Here is a 20,361-nt window from a genome sequence, read left to right on the forward strand (position 1 = left end):
CACACACATATTTATATATAAATATGGAATTTTTCTCTTGCTTATTGGTCACATTTTGGGTCCTTTTCTATACTTTGTAGTAATTTTTGTCATATACCAAATACTATTTATTGTAGGATCAAAGAAATTGATATAAATGTTATTAAATGTTAACTGCCAACTCTTTAATTCAACTTCAAATTGAACTAGGCAGTTAGAGTGAAAGCTTTAGATATCCTTAGTCTACATCTGGTCTTAAATGTCTTTATGGGTAAAACTTGTGTCGCAGATACTTCTGATGTGACTTTGTTTTTAGGTACTGTGAAATTGTGAGAAGTTTTTCTATACCTTTTTAGTTTTGCCCCCTTTTACCCACCCCTCCTGCCCCCCTTTGCTTTTGGTTGAGAGCGGATTTTTTTTAGGGACGATCTCCTGAAGTTATACACTGAAAGTGGTAGGCTCTGCCTGTTGTCATGTGACTTTGACTTCTAATCACCATAGCTCTATAGAAAACATTATTTGCCCTCTGCCCATTTTTTCTTTCTCATTCCAAACTCTCTTGTGCTGTCCTAGCCCTCAGCAGATCTTCCAGCAAAAAAAAATGGCTTTCATAGGATTTCATAAAATTTCTTAGAGTTCTATAGGATTTCAGTGTGTCATGCCAGCCTGTGAACCATCAAGAACTATGCTGGTTTTTCTTTTCTCTAGTAGTGTCCCTCTTTCTGACTCATAGCTTAAGTGGCAAATTCTCCCGGAAAAGAGAACAATAGGAGGCTCGGCTTACCTTAGAACAGATAGCACTTTTTCCTAGTTTATTCTTATTAAGTCACATTGCTGTCTAATATCTTTTAAATATAATTTGGGGGGTGCCTGGGTGGCTCAGTGGGTTAAAGCCTCTGCCTTCAGCTCAGGTCATGGTCTCAGGGTCCTAGGATCGAGCCCCACATTGGGCTCACTGCTCAGCAGGGAGCCTGCTTCCTCCTCTCTCTCTGCCTGCCTCTCTGCCTACTTGAGATCTCTCTCTGTCAAATAAATAAATAAAATCTTTTAAAAATATATATATAATTTGGGGGGGTCAACTTGTCTTTTTTTGTTTCTAGTAGTGACTTGCCACTATGTGCTGGTAGTTTAGTCTTATAAAAGTAAAAACAAAATTTAGACCCATGTGTTTACTCTTTTATATGTTGCATATATGTAAAGGTGGTATACTTAGATTATTGGCTTGTTATTGAATATTAATATTTGTTGCTAAATCTATTAGGCCCAGAAATTAACACTGATCTTTGGAAAAATCCTATCCAGAGATCAGTTTTAATTTAAAATTCCATTTTGTTGGTAGTAACTGAAATAAAATGCAAGTAAAAATTAATTTTCTTTTTTTCTCCCCCTTTCATGTTTAGTGAGTGATAGTTGCTTCAGGAATCTTGCAGAAGATCGCAGTGGGATAAATCTCAAAGATCTCGTACAAGATCCTTCTTTGTGAGTATATGGTTTTCAGTACTAAGCATTATTTTGATAAGTGTGACATTTTCAAAAGATTTGTAACTGAGAACTAATTTAACATTGAGTAACTTTTTCTTTTCTTACAATTTGTGTTATGTATAATGAAGGACATTCAACAGTTTCAATAGAAATGATGGTATAGAATAGATTATTTTTAGAAATAGAAGAGATTTAGATTAAGATAAGATTAAGAGATAGCATTATGACTAATGATCAACTCTTAAGGAGTCTTTACTAATAGCTGATGATATCTTGCCAGTGTGGCAGTAGATACTGGGTAGAGAAGATGATGAGTAATTCATTTGCTGGGAAAGGTTCAATTAAATTTGTTCACGTCAATTTTAAGCTTTTTGATAACTTATAATATTTATAAGTACAATTATAAATATAAAATAATTATAATATACTTGAATATTTAGGATACATTTGATATTTTACATTAGAAAGTTTTATAAGCAAAAATTTTTGAAAAGTTTCATGGGACTCAATTTTTCATATTCTTAATAATGTCACTTTCTATTTTTATTTTATGAATTAATTTCTTATAATTTAATATTTACTATAAATTATGCATCCTATCTTCTATATGAACATACCCTCATGGTAAGATCACTTTTATTAAAAAAAAAAAAATCAAGAATAGTTAAGCTTTAGGCAGCAGAAAAAAGAAAATGGAGTGCTGGCAGGTGCTTTCTTAAAGAGGTATGTAATGCATTCAGTAAAATATAACAGGAAATCAGTCTTTCACATCATATATAATGTACACTCCCACACATTTTACTAGTAATTCATTGAGTATTTTACAAGGAATAAAACACAAGGATGTGTTGAATCTGAAGGATATTGATTCTTTAATGAATTCCCAGTCATTTAAAAAAAATGTAGTCACAAGATACAGAATCTTGAAAATAACTGAAGCTTAAAGTTTCTAATATAATGAATTTAGAAATGAACTTGTAAACTCAGTTCTCCCAATTTTTTTTATTAATCTGGTTCTCTTTTCCTCACTCAAAAGGAATGTCAATATTCTTTCTCTGTGATCTTTATTCTACTGAAAATTAACAGTTGTCCTTTCATTCCTATAAATATTTAATCAAGAATATAACTTTTTTAACTTGATATAAATGTTCCCATTAAATTAATGTCAAATAACATTTATTTGCATGAAGAATTCTGTTTCCCTTATAGATATAAGAGGAAACTTTATAATTGTTTTTGAAAGATTTCATCCATTTGAATGAATAACATAAGTTATTCCATTATTGTATGATTTGAAGGTATATTTTTGGTCCAACAGTATTATTTATCTGTATTATGTAGTTTTTGTGGAAAAAATGTGCTCATCTGGACATTAATGTTATAAAAGCTATGGAGAATTATACTTGAATAATTGATTATAACAATGAGTTACAGTGTTTTGAGAGAATTTGGTACTTTTTCCCAGAATATAGAATAATATTCATTATGCAACCTAGCAGTAAATTTTAAATTTAATCTTAATATTTGAAAGAAAACTTCCCTGAGATCACTACTGTATGGGTTGGAGAAAATTCCGAGTCTCTGTTTTGGAATACCAGATATCTTACTTTAGCATCATTCTCTTAACTTGGCATTAGTCTTGAATATAAGAATTTAGTGAGAATTTGTTTTTGCCTTTACCACTTTGAAAGAACTTTTTTTATTAAGAGTTGTCAAAATGTGCTATTAATGACTCATTCATATTTTAGCAATGTATTTCTTCCTTAGCAAAATTCTTAAAGGAAGGAAATGCCTAATGTAGAAATTAATGTATTTTTTTCTGTTGTTATGAAGGGAAATATTTTATTCTGAGTTATTATTCTACAACAATATTCACTTAGTACATACCTCATGGGTATGGATTTTTTTTCTTAAAGTCATTTACCTCTCTTCTGTCCCAAACTCCTGACAAAAATCTTTACTATTTGTTCATTGATTTATGTATACTTCATGGGTCTATATGGAGCTGAATTGTTTGTGTTGCAACATTGAGTTGAAAATATGTCAGAAATAATAATGTCTTTACAGTAAAAAAAATCTGCTGCTTAAAGAAATAATTGGCATTTGATAAATACTCCAGATTCCTGAGCTGCTAATTCTGAAAGGAGTTGATGTGTAAAGAAAAATTAAGTATTACAATCACTAAGGCTATTCAAAAGGAAGACAGGATAAAGAGAGAAGGAAAAAATAAGCTGAAGAGAAGCCAGGCTATCTGGTCAGTATTGACACTCTGAGTAGTATATATACTATGTGGGCAAAGTAAAAAAAAACAAAACCAAGTCAAATGTGGTATGTGTGTCTGTGTGAGTGTGTGTCTATAAGTGAATCAAGTTTTAAGGGTTAATTGCCTCAGAGGAGAATGAAAGGGCAGAACAAAAAGTGATTAATTGATACTTTTAAATCTGTGTCAGGCTAATAGAATAATGTGATATGCCCTCTGTCGTTTATCTAGACTGTGTATACTACAGTCCCCAAGATTTTGCTTCCATTGTATGGTAAAACTAATTACAGGGTTTGAATGAACTGAGTGACCTATGTTATAAGAACATGATGGACGGATGCCATGAGAGAAAAAGATGAGAAAGTTGTGAATCCCTAAGAAAGATGTTCTGGCCTTACTACTAAATTTTGAGTTGTTTTAATAATGAGAGCAGCATGTGACTTGTGGGAAGATTGAGGTAAAGGGGATACCTAAGAAGCTCTCTTCTTTGGTAGTTATTCTAAGAATAATTTTTTCTATAGCACTCCTACAGGTGTTAAGTGTAAGACCAAATAGAGGATTTTGACATTCATTTCTTGCTGATGAATGTGTCTAAGGATTTGTTTGAATTAGTAATTTGCATGAGTGTTAAATTTCAAAATGAACAATTTTATCTGATTTAAAAGTTCATCTTGTGTTTATGATTTTAAGTATTTTAAGACTGATTTCCTCTGCTGTGTGTATAATATGTTCCGTTGTGCTGTAAGACCTCTTATTTTACTTGTGGTTTCTCAATGGCAAATTGAAAAGCATTGTCAAATTTAACTTGATGTTTCACCATATTAAAAACATATCCAATGTGATATATCTTTTTTATACATATAGGAAGTTATTCTCTAGCATGATAACATAAATTTTTTTCTCTTTAAGTTAAGGGATGCATGCTATTTAAATTCCAAAAATCATTTATGCTGCTTCTCGTTATTTATGCTAGAGAGTTGACTTATGTGCAAATGAATTACTGTATATAACGTTAAGTTATATTTAGTTGTGTTCTTTGTAGAGGTAATTCTCAAAAATACTTTTAAATCCCCGTTGACTGTATGCTGAAGATGAAAAGTAAAACATATTACCATATTTATACTTTCAGTTTCTTATTGCTTCCTTATATACCATTTAACAGAAATAATTATTTGAACTCAGAAACATTTATAGAAATTATTAAAGCTGTTTAAGTATCAAAAGAGGAAAAATAACTAAAGAATGAAAAGGGTTAACAGAATTGAAAACCTGTTTGTACTACACTGTGTTCATGCTGATGATGTGCGTGGTATAGGTGGGTGTGTCATGTTTAATTTGCAGAAATCCTTAGGGCGTCTGGGTGGCTCAGTGGGTTAAAGCCTCTGCCTTCTGCTCAAGTCATGATCCCAGGGTCCTGGGATGGAGCCTGCTTCCCTTCCTCTCTCTCTGCCTGCCTTTCTGCCTATTTGTGATCTCTATCTGTCAAATAAATAAATAAAATCTTAAAAAAAAAAAGTTTAGGACCATCGTAGATATGTGTTATGTAAGTCAGATATAGGAAGAGTAGTTTAATTCATAGCAGAATTCTTGACACTAGAAATGCAATTTATAATGCAGGATACTAGTAATTTTCTTTGTCGTCAAACAGGGAAAGTTTATATTCTTTGAGAATTTTGTACAACCTGACAGATATGTAAGTCTTCTCTTTTTTCCCCCTTTATGTTACTCAGTATATTATAAATTGTTTCAGTGATATCCAGATTTTGAAAATATATTACCAATTTATAACCTCTTGTGATTTATAAAAAAGGATGATCAAATAGATCTTAATTCTGACTCCTAGATAAATTATGTATGGATCAAGAAATACTTTTTATTGTCCATTTTCTCAGTATTTCTTTTAATTGTCATAAAATAAAAATAACATAAAATTCACCATCTCAACCAATTTTAATTGTACGGTTCAGTAATGTGAAGTATACACAGACTGTTAGGCAGTCGATCCCTAGAAATTTTTCATCTTACAGAACTGCAGTGCAGTAACTCCCCATCCGTCTTCTAGTCTTTGGCAACTACTGTCATACTTTCTGTGTCTATGATTTTGACTTCTGTGGAAATCTCACATAAGTAGAATCATGCAGTATTTGTCTTTTTGTGGTTGGTTTATTTCACTTAGCATAATAGTGCCATGGAAGTTCTCCCATGTTGTAGCATGTGTAAGAATTCCTTTTTTAAGGCTCACTAATATTCTGTTGGATATATGTATAACACGTTTTGTTTATCTGTTCATCAGTGGACACAGCATTGCTTCTAGCTTTTGTCTATGGTGAATAACATGGATGCTATGAACATGGATATGCAAATAACTCTTTGAGACTCTGCTTTCAGTTCTTTTGGTTGTATAAACAGGAGCAGAGTTTCTACATCATATGATGACTCAATTTTAATTTTTGAAGAACTGCCATACTTTTTTTTTCCATATTGATTGCATCATTTTATATTCCCTCCAATAGTGTACAAGTTTCCAATTTCTCGACTTCCTCACCAATTCTTATTATTTTGTTTGTGTTTTTGTTGTTGTTGATAGTTCATTCTAATGGGTGTTCTGTGATATGTTCTTGTTATTTCTAATTGAACTTCACTTACTTCTTTACATTTTGTCTTTGTAATGATTTCATTGGAAGTCATCTAGAGATTGCAGAAAAATGTCTGTTATGAACTTTGGCGTATTGTGCAGTAAACTGTACAAAACTGTTATTTCCTTTCATTATCATTATGAATATTATGAACCATAAATTTGTCCATAGTAATTTTGTAACAATAGCATTTTAATCAATTCATTTCCCTTATATTGTATTGTATTACTTGCCGTGTATTACTACAATTCTTGTTATACATCATCTGTAAAGAATTGTTTTTGTGTAAAAGAAATCACTTTTTTAGTTAGGTAATGCCACATTGGAAATGCAGCATAATAATTACAGCATGCTAGTTGAAATGTATTTTGATATTATTGATGATTAGTACTTAATCACAGGATTTCATAGATAAAATTGAATAGAATAGTTATATCTGATTGTAATGTAAATTCCTTAGACATGGAAATTTTACTTACTTTAATGTACTTCTTTACAAATCTTACCTTTTTTGGTGGAAACTTCTTTTCATGGTTCTGAAACATAGCTCTATCCCCCTGAATATACTTGACTTCACACTACATTCTGATTGATATTTTGGTCCTCTGGATCATGGCATTAAATGTGAACGAAAGATAGGATTGCCGTCTGGAAAGCAATCATGTCTAAATTTAGCCTGTACTTATCTGCTAGTGTTAAGACAGGTTGCTATGGTGAACTGAATTTCTTAAAAATGCCAGTCAGCAGAGGATAAACAGTGGTTTTTGAAGCGGTTATTTTCTGTGGAGCTATATATTCTCATACCGCATGTTCAGGTACTTAAATTTAGTGAATGTTTTTTATGTCTATTTATTAAATTTCATTTTTACAGTATCTCTGAGTCCTTTAATGTTTATTAAACAAAATACAAGGATTTTTATATTGTTATCCTTTGTTTCTCTAAAGATAAATTCATTTGATGTGAAAATGCATTTTTTAATGGCAGCTGTTTAAATGTTATTGATCATTCATTTTGCTCTGCTTCTAATAGTTCTGCTAAATCTAAGACAGCTACCAAAATTGTCATTGTAATTTTATCTCTAAATGTAAGTTATTATCATTTTTGATGAGTTTCTTTTTTGGATTATATATTTATTAGTTTGTAAGTTATATATTGGGACAATGCAGCTTAATCTAGGCTTGAAGAATAATATTATAGTACTATGTTCTATGTCAGAACTGCAAATCCAGAGACTTCGGATTTTAACTTTGCTTTTAGAAGACTTCCCCTCATTTCTTTCATTCCAAACATTCCTGAGAATGTATGTTTAATTTTTTTGTGAGTTCATTCATTTTAGAATTTATCAATCAAAAAACATTACTAGATGCTTGTAGTAAGTTCTCCAGAATTAGGTTTAACAGGCATTATTCTTATAGTCAAGGACCGTATATGATTAAAGATGGACAATATCTGAGTTGGAGATCTGAGGCATACAGTATTGGAAATTTTTTAAAAGAATTTATCTATCTATCTATTTATTTATTTATTTTTACAGAGTGAGAGAATGAGCAAGAGAAGGGGCAGATGGAGAGTGAGAGAGAGAATTTCAAACAGATGCCGCATTGAGCATGGCATCTCATGTGGGTCTCCATCTCCTAACTCTGAGATCATGACCTGAGCTGAAATCAAGAGTTGGACACTTTACCGACTGATACCACCCAGGTGTCCCCAGTATTAGAATTTTTAAATTAAATAAGTAATGTATCATTTTATTTAGTGGATTATCTAATTTACAGAAACCTGAGTCAAACTAACTTAAAAAATAAAATTGGACTTGATAGACTTATGTAACTATGCACTTATCATGAATCAGGAGAGCTTAAAACCCAGGTCAGGTATGGAAACCCCAAATAATAGACTTAAGGAGTTTGTGCAGTTGAGTTTGTTTGTCACCCTCTGTCATCATATCTTTTGGTCTTTATTGGCTTTAGTCTCACTTATGGCAGTTCTCCATGAAACCAGGGAGATGCCTGCTAACTTACTCTAGTTTCCTTTCTTCTAGCTGCATGATCTCTCTTCACTTCCAGTTCTGAAATGTAAAATTCCATGGAAGAATTCTGATTTTGTTAATCTGGTTAATTTTGTCATGTGACATCAGGCAGTCACTGTAGCAGTCTATCTTGGTTGATTAGTCATGGGACAGATACCTGTGGCTAGAATGGTAGGATACTCTAATTAAATGAGAGAGAAGGTTGTCTCAGAAAAAAAGATTGGTTAAACTAAGAGAGGTCTACTGTATACTGATTTTCAGTTGTTAATTTAAAAAAGAATGTATGCATTGTCAAAAATTGTTAATTTTTCAAAATAGAACATTTGCTTGCCTGCCCAAAGGCTCTCTATTGGATATTGGTAGTATATCTGTAGTAATTCATTCATTCTTTCTTTCTCTTTCTTTCTTTCTTTTTTCTTTCTTTCTTTTTCCTTCCTCTTTCTTTCTTTCTACATATAATGTATTATTTTCTACATATAATGTATTATTTGTTTCAGGGGTACAGATCTGTGATTCATCTGTCTTATATAATACCCAGATTATAACACCTACCCTCCCTAATGTCCATCAGCAAGTTACCCCATCCCTCTACCCTCATCCCCTTCAGAAACCCTCAGTTTGTTTTTAAGAATAAGAATCTCTTCTGGTTTGTCTCTTTCTCTGGTTTCATCTTGCTTCATTTTTCCCTCTCTTCCCCTGTGATCCTCTGCCTTGTTTCTTAAATTCCATATATCACTGAGAGCATGTGATAATTGTCTTTCTCTGATTGACTTATTTCATTTAGCATAATACCCTCTAGTTCCACCCACAATGTTGCAAATGGAAAGATTTCATTTTTTTTATGTCCGCATAATATTCCATTGTAAATATATACCACAACTTCTTTAGGTAAAGAAGATGTTCATCTGTTGCTGGACATCTGAGCTCTTTCCGTAGTATGGCTATTGTGGACATTGTTGCTATAAACACTGGGGTGCAGGTGCCCCTTTGGATCGCTACATTTGTATCTTTGGTGTAAATACCTGGAAATGCAATTGCTGGGTCATAGAGTAGTTACATTTTCAACTTTTTTGAGCAACCTCCATATTGTTTTCCAGAGTAGCTGCAATAACACCAACAGTGTAAGAATGTTCCCCTTTCTCTACATTCTCGCCAATATCTGTCATTTCCTGACTTGTTAATTTTAACCATCCTGACAAGTGTGAGGTGGTATCTCATTGTGGTTTTGATTTGCATTTCCGTGATGCTGAGTGATGTTGAGCATTTTTTCATGTGTCTGTTGGCCATTTGGGTCCCTTCTTTGGAGAAAGGTCTGTTCATAACTTCTACCTATTTCTTGATTAGATTATTTGTTCTTTGGGTGTTGTTTGTTAAGTTCTTTATAGATCTTAGATACAAGCCCTCTATCTGACACGTCATTTGCAAATATCTTCTCCCATTCTGTCTGTTGTCTTTTGGTTTTGTCGACTGTTTCTTTTGCTGTGCATCAGCTTTTTATCTTGATGAAGTCCCAATAGTTCATTTTTGCCTTTATTTCCCTTGCCTTCGTAGACATGAAGTTGCTGCAGCGGAGGTCAAAGAAGTTGCTGCCTGTGTTCTCCTCAAGGATTTTGATGGATTCCTGTCTCACATTTAGGTCCTTCATCCATTTTGTCTCTAGTTTTGTGTATGGTGTAATAAGAAAGTGGTCTGGTTTCATTTTTCTGCATGTGGCTATCCAATTCTCCCTACACCATTTATTGAAGAAACTGTCTTTTTTCCATTGGATATTCTTTCCTGCTTTGTCGAAGATTAGTTCACCATAGAGTTGAGGGTCCATTTCTGGGCTCTCTATTCTGTTCCATTGATCTATGTGTCTGTTTTTGTGTCAGTACCATACTGTCTTGATGTTTACAGCTTTTTAATAGAACTTGAAGTCTGGAATTTTTGATGCCACCAGCTTTGGCTTTCTTTTTCAACATTCCTTTGGCTATTTGAGATATTTTCTGGTTCCATACAAATTGTACAATTATTTGTTCTAGTTCTGTGAAAAAACTTGATAATATTTTGATAGGGATGGCATTGAATGTGTAGATTTCTCTGGTTAGCATAGACATTTTCACAATATTTGTCCTGCCAATTCAGGAGCATGGAACATTTTTCCATTTCTTTGTGTCTTCATCAATTTCTTTCATGAGTATTCTATAGTTTTCTGAGTATATATCCTTTGCCTCTTTGGTTAAATTTATTCCTAGCTATCTTTTGATTTTTGGGTACAGTTGTAGATGGGATCGACTCCTTAACTTCTCTTTCTAATGTCTGTTGTTAGTGTATAGAAATGTAACTGATTTTTGTGCATTGATTTTATATCCTGCCATGTTGCTGAATTCCTGTATGAGTTCTATCAATTTTGGGATGGAGTCTTTTGGGTTTTTCATGTAAAGTATCATATTATCTTCAAAGAGTGAGAGTTTGACTTCTTTACTGATTTAGATGCCTTTTATTTCTTTTGGTTGTCTGATTCCTGAGGCTACGACTACTAGTACTATGTTGGACAGCAATGGTGATGGTAGATATCCCTGCTGTGTTCCTAACCTTAGGACAAAGCTTTCAGTTTTCCCCCACTGAGAATGATATTTCCTGTGGGCTTTTCATAGATAGCTTTTATATTGAGGGATGTGCCCTCTGTCCCCACACCATGAAGAGTTGTAATCAAGAAAGGATACTCTACTTTGTCAAATGCTTTTTCTGCATCTATTGAGAGGATTTTACAGTTCTTGTCCTTTCTTTTATTTATGTAGTGTATCACATTGATTTATGGATGTTGAACCAACCTTGTAGCCCAGGATAAATCCCCCACTTGGTCGTGGTGAATAATCCTTTTAATGTACTGTTGGATCTTATTGACTAGTATTTTACACTGAATTTTTGCATCCATGTTCACCAGGGATATTGGTCTGTAACTCTCCTTTTTGGTGGGGTCTTTGTCTGGTTTTGGGATCAAGGTAATGCTGGCCTTATGGGAAGAGTTTAGAAGTTTTCCTTCCATTTCAGTTTTTTTGAAACACCTTCAGAAGAATGGGTATTAATTCTTCTTTAAATGTTTGGTAGAATTTCCCCCACTAAGCCATCTGGCTCTGGGCTCTTGCTTGTTGGGAGATTTTTTGATTGCTGCTTTAATTTAAGTCAGTTCAGTTGTTCTATTTCTTACTGGTTTTGTTTTGGTAGTTTATACGTCTCTAGGAATGCATCCATTTCTTCCAGATTGCCCATTTGTTGGCATGTAGTTGCACATAATGTGTTCTTACAATTGTATTTCTTCAGTGTTGGTTGTGATCTCTCCTCTTTCAGTCATGATTTTATTTATTTGGGTCCTTTTTCTTTTCTCTTTGATAAGTCTGGCCAGGTGTTTTATCAATCTTATTAATTCTTTTGAAGAACAGCTCCTAGTTTCGTTGATGTGTTCTACTGTTCTTCTGGTTTCTATCTCATTGATTTCTGATCTGATCTTTATTATTTCTCTTTGCTGGGCTTAAGCTTTATTTGCTCTTCTTTCTCCAGCTCCTTTAGGTTGTGTATTTGAAGTCTTGTTTCTTGAGAAAGGCTTGTAGTGCTATACACTTCCCTCTTAGGACTGCCTTTGCTGCATCCCAAAGATTTTGAACCATTGTGTTTTCATTTTCATTTATTTCCATGAATTTTTAAATTCTTCTTTAGTTTTCTGGTTGATCCTTTCGTTCTTTAGTAGGATGCTTTTTAGCCTCCACGTATTTGTGTTCCTTCCAAATTTCCTCTTGTGATTGAATTCAAGTTTCAAAGCATTATGGTCTGAGAATATGTCTTTTGGTACCAGTTGAGACCTGATTTGTGACCCAGTATGGGACCTGTTCTGGAGAATGCTCCATGTGCACTCAAGAGGAATGTGCATTATTTTGCTTTGGGTTGGAATAATCTGGTCATTGGAGTGATACAGTGTCAGGTTTGCTCTGTTCTTTTAGTTAGAAGGAAGTCACAGGTTCTACCTACACTCAAGGGAAGGAGATCATTGGAGATCACCTTAGCGTCTGTTTGCCACACTGTTTTTGGAATTTTCTTTCCTACACCAAGTCATATTCAACAAGTTTAATTCTGTCAATGTAATGATATGAAAATTAAAGCTCATTTGAGTTGTGATTTATCTCAGCTCATAAAACTGCATAGTGATGGGCTACCTGACAATGAAGCATTGTGCTCTTTCCACTTCCAGCCTTAGTTTTGACTTTCTTGGCTTTATTTTATTTTTTTCCCTCTATTTTATTGAGATATAATTGCCATATAGCATTATATAATTTTGAGGTGTATAGCAATGACTTGACTTGGCATTTGATTTAATTTGTTTCCTATGTTTGTCAAAAATATGACTGGGGCACCTGGGTGGCTAAGTTGGTTAAGAGGCTGCCTTTGGCTCAGGTCATGATATCAGGGTCCTGTGATCAAGCCCCACATTGGGTTCCCTGCTCACTGGGAAGCCTGCTTCTCCCTCTCAGTCTGCCTGCCACTCCCCCTGCATGTGCACGCTCTCTCTCTCTCTCTCTCTCTGTCAAATACATAAATAAAATTTTAAAAAATGACTGGGAAATATTTAGGGAAAGAAATATAACTGCCTCTTGGCACTGACATCAAAATGTTTGGAAATTTTTTTTCTTTATGATCTGTAGGTATATGAGTTTTGATCTTTAATTGTTCTCTCATAATAAGGTTTTATCTGTCATCTATCTGTCTGTCTTTTTCTTCTCAATTTTTGTTTTTCTTTGTTTTGGTTTATGTTGGTATCTGAAGAGTGAGACTACAGAAACTAAAAGACTGTGAGATTTAACACCTATAAAGCAATAACCCCAATGGAATAATGGCAGTTGAGTCCATTATATGAACTATGCTATGGGTTTTCAGTGGAAGATTTCTGGCTGTGGGATGGAAAGATAACCAAATAGGCAGGTAAAGAGGTTTGCTAATAAAATGTTTGCATAGGTTTGCTTCTCTAATGAGCTTCTTAAGAAACACCTGCTTTTGGCACAACCCAAATTAGGAAGAAAATGACAAAAGGAAAGGTAGGACAAACTGGCTGTTTCTTTCAGAGATATTGTGAGAGTTTAAAAATTATTAAATACTATTCTTTGAGAGATTACAGAGAATTAAATTACCTCTACACAGCTCGGAAAATCTAGACTTTAGGGCTGTAATTTCAAGTAGACCAGCCCTTGCTGCTTTTTCTACCACCTAAACAGTATAGTAAACTGTAAGTACCCTAATATTTTTTTCCCTTCTGAGAGAAACTAAATGAAAGTTAAGTTTAAAGAAAGCCTAATTTTTTTCCTACGTAATGTATTTAAGTGTGAAGTCTGGTTGAGCTGATTGAGCTAGTCTAGTGTTTTTTCCTCCTTGCTACCTTTTTTTTTTTTTTTAAAGATTTTATTTATTTGTTTGACACAGAGAGAAAGAGAGAGACAGCAAGAGAGCAACTACACGTAGGGAGAGTGAGAGAGGGAGAAGCAGGCTTCCCAATGAGCAGGGAGCCGGATGTGGGGCTCGATCCCAGGATCCTGGGATCATGACTTGAGCCAAAGGCAGACGCTTAACAACTGAGCCACCCAGGTGCCCCCTCCTTGCTACTCTTTATGATCTCCTATATGGTCCTCCTATGTGTTATCTAAACATCTATTGTGGCTTTTACACTATATTGTTGTGTGTGTGTGGTCTATATAGGCAATATACAATGGGAAAACCTACATTTTTTCCATTCTTCAGGTAGTTCTGATTCTAATATTCAGCCCTTTGTTGATGTTCGGTATAAAAATGTACTCTCTAGTGACCTGATGGCTCTATTTAAATTTTGATCAACACTGGTTCTCAAGGCTTAGTGTCTTTGTCGGTGTGTATGAGATATTAAGACCTAACTCCAGGAGCAAAAGGAAGTGATAACCTCTCCAATCCTCATGGTTTGGGTTTATAAGTACTTGATGCTCAGAATACTGAGAACAGATACAGTGAAGAAAAAATTCCATTTCTTCCTGATGAAAGTAAGATCCCTGACAAAATTTTCAAATGTATTTCTGAACACTTTATTTTGACAAAAACTTTCATATAACTTGTTTCTTTTTTTTTTTTTTTTTAAGATTTTTATTTATTTGACAGATCACAAGCAGGCAGAGAGGCAGGCAAAGAGAGAGAGAGGAGGAGGCAGGCTCCCTGCTGAGCAGAGAGCCCGAGGTGAGGCTCGATCCCAGGACCTCGGGACCATGACCTGAGCCGAAGGCAGAGGCTTTAACCACTGAGCCACCCAGGCGCCCCATATAACTTGTTTCTTAAACAATAATTTAAAAAGTAAGCTAAGAAGGTGGTAGTTTTCTTTTCTTTTTGTAATGTTCTATCTTACGTCTTCCTTTTCTATAAATAACTAATAGCATATTTAATGAAATTCCACTTTCTCATTTTGCTTCCAGGAAAATTCTGTAGAGGCCAGTGGCTTGGGAGAATATCAGGTATTGCTAAAAACATGTAGGCCAAAACTCAATTATGTATCCTGGTATAATGTATATCATATTCCCAAAAGGGTAAAATTAGATAATTTTTTGTATATGTTATTTATAACTTTTTAATTTAGTTATTTCATTGGTTTATTCAGATCAGTGACTTAGTCAAGATAATTGGATTTGAGAAAACCACCCAGAATAAGCTATATTTTGAGTGTAAAGGCAAGAACTGAACACAGTGTTTTAGATTTGACCTGGCTGTCACTGAAGGCATTTAGACTTGTTAAAATTATGTTTTGTTATATGTCCTCTAATTCTTTGTGAATATACTTTCACTTTTTGGGGGGTGGGTGGTTGGGGTAAATAGGAAGCCTAATTAGATATATGACTTCCCTTTCCTAGGGATCTTTTTTATTTTAAATAGCTTATTCTTTACTAAAGGTGTAAATCATATACCATACAATTCACTGATTTAAATGATAACTTCAGGGGTGCCTGGGTGGCCTAGTCATTAAGAGTCTGCCTTCAGCTCAGGTCATGATCCCAGGGTCCTGGGATCGAGCCCCGCATCAGGCTCCCTGCTCCGTGGGAAGCCTGCTTCTCCCTCTCCCACTTCTCCTTGTGTTCCCTCTCTCGCTTTGTCTCTCTTTGTCAAATAAGTAAATAAAATCTTTTAAAAAAATTATAACTTCAGTGGTTTTTAGCATATTCTCAGAGTTGTGCAGTCATTATAACCATCAAATTTTTTTAAAAATTTCTTTTCAATGTTCCAGAATTCATTGTTTATGCAGCACACCTTCTCAGAACCCTCCCATCCTTCCTAGACAATCATTAATGTACTTATTATCTTTGTTAATTGCCTATTTTGGATTTTTGCAGAATGAATAAATGTGTCCTTTTGTGACTGGAGTCTTTCATTGAGCATAGTAATTTAAAAATTCATCCATCTTATAATATGTATTAGTACTTCATTATTTTTATTGCGAGAATATTCCTTTGGATATGCCATATTTATTTGTTTGTTTGTTTGTTTGTTTATTTATTGTGTCAGTTTAGTCCCCATACAGTACATCATTAGTTTTTGATGTAGTGTTCCATGATTCATTGTTTGCATATAACTCCCAGTGCTCTGTACAATTCGTGTCCTCCTTAATACCCATCACCAGGCTCTCCTATTCTCCCACCACCCTACCCTTCTGAAACCCTCAGTTTGTTTCCCAGAGTCCATGGTCTCTCATGGCTTGTCTCCCACTCCAATTTCTCCCCCTTCATTTTTCCCTTCTTTCTTCTAATGTCCTCTATGCTATTCCTTATGTTCCACATATAAGTGAAACCATATGATAATTGACTTTCTCTGTTTGACTTATTTCACTTAGCATAATCTTCTATAGTCCCAGCCATGTTGATGCAAAAGATGGGGATTCATCCTTTCTGATGGCTGAATAATATTGCATTGTGTATGTGGACCACATCTTTATTCATTCTTCTATTGAAGGGCATCTTGGCTCTTTACACATTTTGGCTATTATGGACATTGCTGCTTCGAACATTGTGGTGCATATGGCCCTTCGTTTTAGTACATCTGTATCTTTGGGGTAAATACCCAGTAGTGCAATTGCTGGGTCATAGGGTAGCTCTATTTTTAATTTTTTGAGGAATCTCCATACTGTTTTCTATAGTGGCCATTTTGGATATGCCATATTTTATTTATCCATTTATCAGTTTATAGGCTTTTGGATTGTCCCACTTTTTGTTGTTATGAATAATACTGTTATAAACATTCATGTAAAGTTTTTGTAGGGAAATACGTTTTCTTTTCTCTTTGATATATAGCAAGGAATGGAATTGCTAGTTCATATAGTAATTTCATGTTTAGCATTTTAAGGAAGTACCAAAGTATTCTCTGAAATGGTTGACTCCTTTTTATCCCCCAATTTTTTTAAAGTGGCAAAATGCTCATAAAATTTTCCATCTTAACAATTTTTAGGTGTACCTTCCAAAAATATTAAGTACATTCATGTTGTTTGGTTGATATCATCTATCTCCAGAATGTTTTCCTCTCTTCTAAATGAAACCCCACTTGTTAAACACTAACTCCCATTTTTTTAGCTCCCTCGACTTCTCAGGAAATTGCTGTTGGCCACCAGTATTCTACTTTCTGTCTTTAAGAAGCTGACTACTTCAGAAACTTCCTATAAATAGAATCATACAATATTTGTTCTTTTGTGACTGGCCTGTTTCACACAGCATAATGTCTTGAGAGTTCATTCGTGTTGTAGTGTATGTCAAAGTTTCTTTCTTTTTGGGTTCCATTGAATACATATATCACATTTATTGATTCATCTGTCAGTGGATACTTAGGTTCCTTCCACATTTTAGTTAATATGAATAATGCTGCTATGAATTTTGCTATACAAATACTTCTTCAAATCCTGCTTTTAATTCTTTTGGATATATACCCAGAAATGAAAATGGATGATTCTTTGGTTAATCCCACTTTTACCTTTTTAAGGAATTGCGATATTATTTTCCACAATGGATGTATCCTTTAAAATTTGCACAAATAGCGCATACAGGTTCTCATTTCTCCATATTCTCTCCACACTTATTATTTTCCTTTTTTTTAAAATTGAAGTCATCTTAATGGCTGCGAGGTGGTATCTCATTTATTTGATTTGCGTTTCCCAAATGATTTATGATGTTGAACATCTTTTCATGTGCTTATTGGTCATTTGTATATCTTCTTTGGAGAAAGGTCTGTTCAAGCCCTTTGCCTATTTTTAAATTGGGTTGTTTGTTTCTTTGATGTTGAGGTTTAAACATTCTCTGTGTATTCTGGATATTCATCCCTTATTAGATATATGATTTGTAAATATTTTCTTCCATTCTTGGTTGCCTTTAGATTCTGTTGACATCATGGTTTGATATAGAGATTTTTTTTTTTTTTAATTTTAACGAAGTCCAATTTGTCTCTTTTTTCTTTTGTTGCCTCTATCTTTGGGGTCATACCCAAGAAATCCTTGACAAATCTAATGTCATGAAGCTTTTGCCTTACATTTACTTCTAGGAATTTTATAGTTTTAGGTCATACATTTAGGCCTTTGATCCATTTTTTTACTAATATTTGTGTAATGTAAGGACACAACTCATTCTTTTGTATATATGCACGTTCAGTTTTCCAATAGTATAACATTATAATTCCTTTAACATTTTTCACTATATTTTAAAAATACTTTTTTAGTAGTTATTCTAGAGCTTTCATCAAATATCTTATTAGATTCTACATATTTATATTAACAGTTTCAATGAGATATGAAAATATTCCTATGTAATTCTCTTCTCCCTTCTACAGTTATTACACATATTTCCTCTATATATGTTGTACCATCCCAACGATATAGGTGACCTTTGAAACAATGAGTGTTAGTGGTCAAAAATCTGCTGTGACTCCCCAAAAACAGTTTACTGATTTAATTAGTTTACTGATTTTTACTGTTGACCAGAAGCCTTACTGATAATATAAGCAGTCAATTAGCACATACTTTTGTATGTTATATGTATTATATATACCATAATCTTACAGTAAAGTAAGCTAGGGAAAAGGAAATAAACACTAAGAAAATCATCAAGAAGTGAAAATACATTTACAATACTGTAATATAAAAAGCCTGTTTATAAGTGGACCTGAATAGTTCAAACACATAGTGTTTAAAGGTCGACTATTCAAATATTGTTATTATTATTAGGTTATATAATTTTATGTCTTTTTAAGAAACTAAGAGAAGAAAGTGTGTGCGTGTGTGTGTTTGTGTGTGTAATAGTGTTTTTTATACTAGTATTCTTATTTACCATTTTGATTCTTTATATTCTTGTGGGTTCGAGTTACCATCTAGTGTCATTTCCTAACTCAGTACAGCATTCTCCTTCCCAAGCCTTTTGTGTTGTTTTGTCAATTATGTTTTGTTTCTGTGTGTTACAGGCCCAAGAATATAATTACATATATACTATTTTATGCAATTGCTTTTTAAATCAATTATGAAAAAAAGGAGAAATATGCAATTATGTTGTTTTTTTATAGTTGCATACTTAATAACCTTTGTACTTCATGGTGTGTGTGTGTGTGTGAGTGTGTATTTTGATTATAATTTGGTGTCATTTGCTTTCAGTCCTGAAAGCTTTTTAAAAAGTATTTCTTATGAGGGGGTTCAGCTAGAAATAAATTCTGCCAATTTTTCCTTATTTGTGAATGATTTTATTTTGCCTTCATTTAGAAAAAAATATTACTTCATTGGACTGAGGTCTTGTTTGACAGGTTGCTTTTTTCTTTCTGTAGTCTAAATATATTATCCATTTTTACTGTGTTCTAGCTTTCCTTGTTTCTGATGAGAAAGCCATTGTTTATCTTACTGGAGTTCCAGTGTATGTGATGACACCGTTTTCTCTAATTGCTCTCAATGAGAGATTTCACATTTTCAGTGTTGTTGATGTGTCCGCATGTGCATCTCTTTATGTTTATCTTAACTAGCATTGGTTGAGGTTCTTAGATGCATAATGTTTTACATCAAATTTTGGAAGTTTCAACCATTTTTTTCTTGTAATATTTGTCTGCTCCTTTCACTTTTTCTCTTTCTGATATTCTCATTATACACATGTTGATCTCTTTTAATTGTGTCCCATATTTCCCTGAGCGCCTGTTCATTTTTTTCTTTTTTTCCTTCTCTGTTCTTTGGTTTCCATAGTGTCCATTTATCTATCTCCAGATTCATCAATTCTTTCTTCTGACAGTTCATATTTAATGTTGCATTCCTCTAGTGAATTTTCATGTCAGTTTTATACCTTTCAGATCTGGAGTTTTAATTTGGTTCCAATATTATAATTTCTATATCTTTATTTGGTCAGAAAGTATCTTCACACCTCCCTTAACTTTAATTTTTTTCCCAGTTTTATTGATACATAATCAGCATATAACTGTATTAGTTCAGGGTATACAGTATAGTGATTTGATATATGTATATATTGCCAAATTGTTACCACAATAAGTTTAGTTAACATCCATCACCTCATATAGTTACAGATTTTTTTCCTTGTGAGACTGCATGAACTGTTCTTTCTTAGCAGCATTCAAATATACAAAACAGTAATTGTTAACTGTAAGTACCATGCTGTATATTATTTCTTAAGCACTTATCTTATCAGTGTAAGTTTCTTATATTTTTAAAGATTTTATTTAAGAGAGAGAGAGCAACCATGAGTTGGGGGCATAGGGAGAGGGAAAAGCAGGCTCCCCACTGAGCAGGGAGACCAATGTAGGGCTTAATCCCAGGACCCTGGGATCACTACCTGAGCCAAAGGCAGATGCTTAACCAACTGAGCCACATAGGCGCCCCTCAGTGTAAGTTTCTACCTTACACCTTCATGCATTTCCCCCATCTCATCAGCCCCTATCGCTAGCAACTCACAGTTTCTTTGTTTCTATGAGTTCCATT

The 20,361-nt window shown here is 33.7% G+C and overlaps 1 protein-coding gene across 2 annotated transcripts in view; it reads left to right on the forward strand.

Moving 5' to 3' along the window:
- The window catches only part of LOC111140696 (gephyrin-like), a 349,666-nt gene that overhangs the window by 135,712 nt on the left and 193,593 nt on the right, over positions 1 to 20,361 (forward strand). For both annotated transcript variants that reach the window (XM_022492907.1, XM_022492906.1), the window contains exon 2: positions 1,380 to 1,458. In XM_022492907.1, the coding sequence (XP_022348615.1) occupies positions 1,380 to 1,458 (79 nt within the window). The remainder of the gene's footprint in view (positions 1 to 1,379; positions 1,459 to 20,361) is intronic.

The sequence above is a fragment of the Enhydra lutris genome, unplaced genomic scaffold (assembly GCF_002288905.1).
Source record: "Enhydra lutris kenyoni isolate GAN:26980312 unplaced genomic scaffold, ASM228890v2 scaffoldscaffold4, whole genome shotgun sequence".
Classification (NCBI taxonomy): Eukaryota; Metazoa; Chordata; class Mammalia; order Carnivora; family Mustelidae; genus Enhydra; species Enhydra lutris.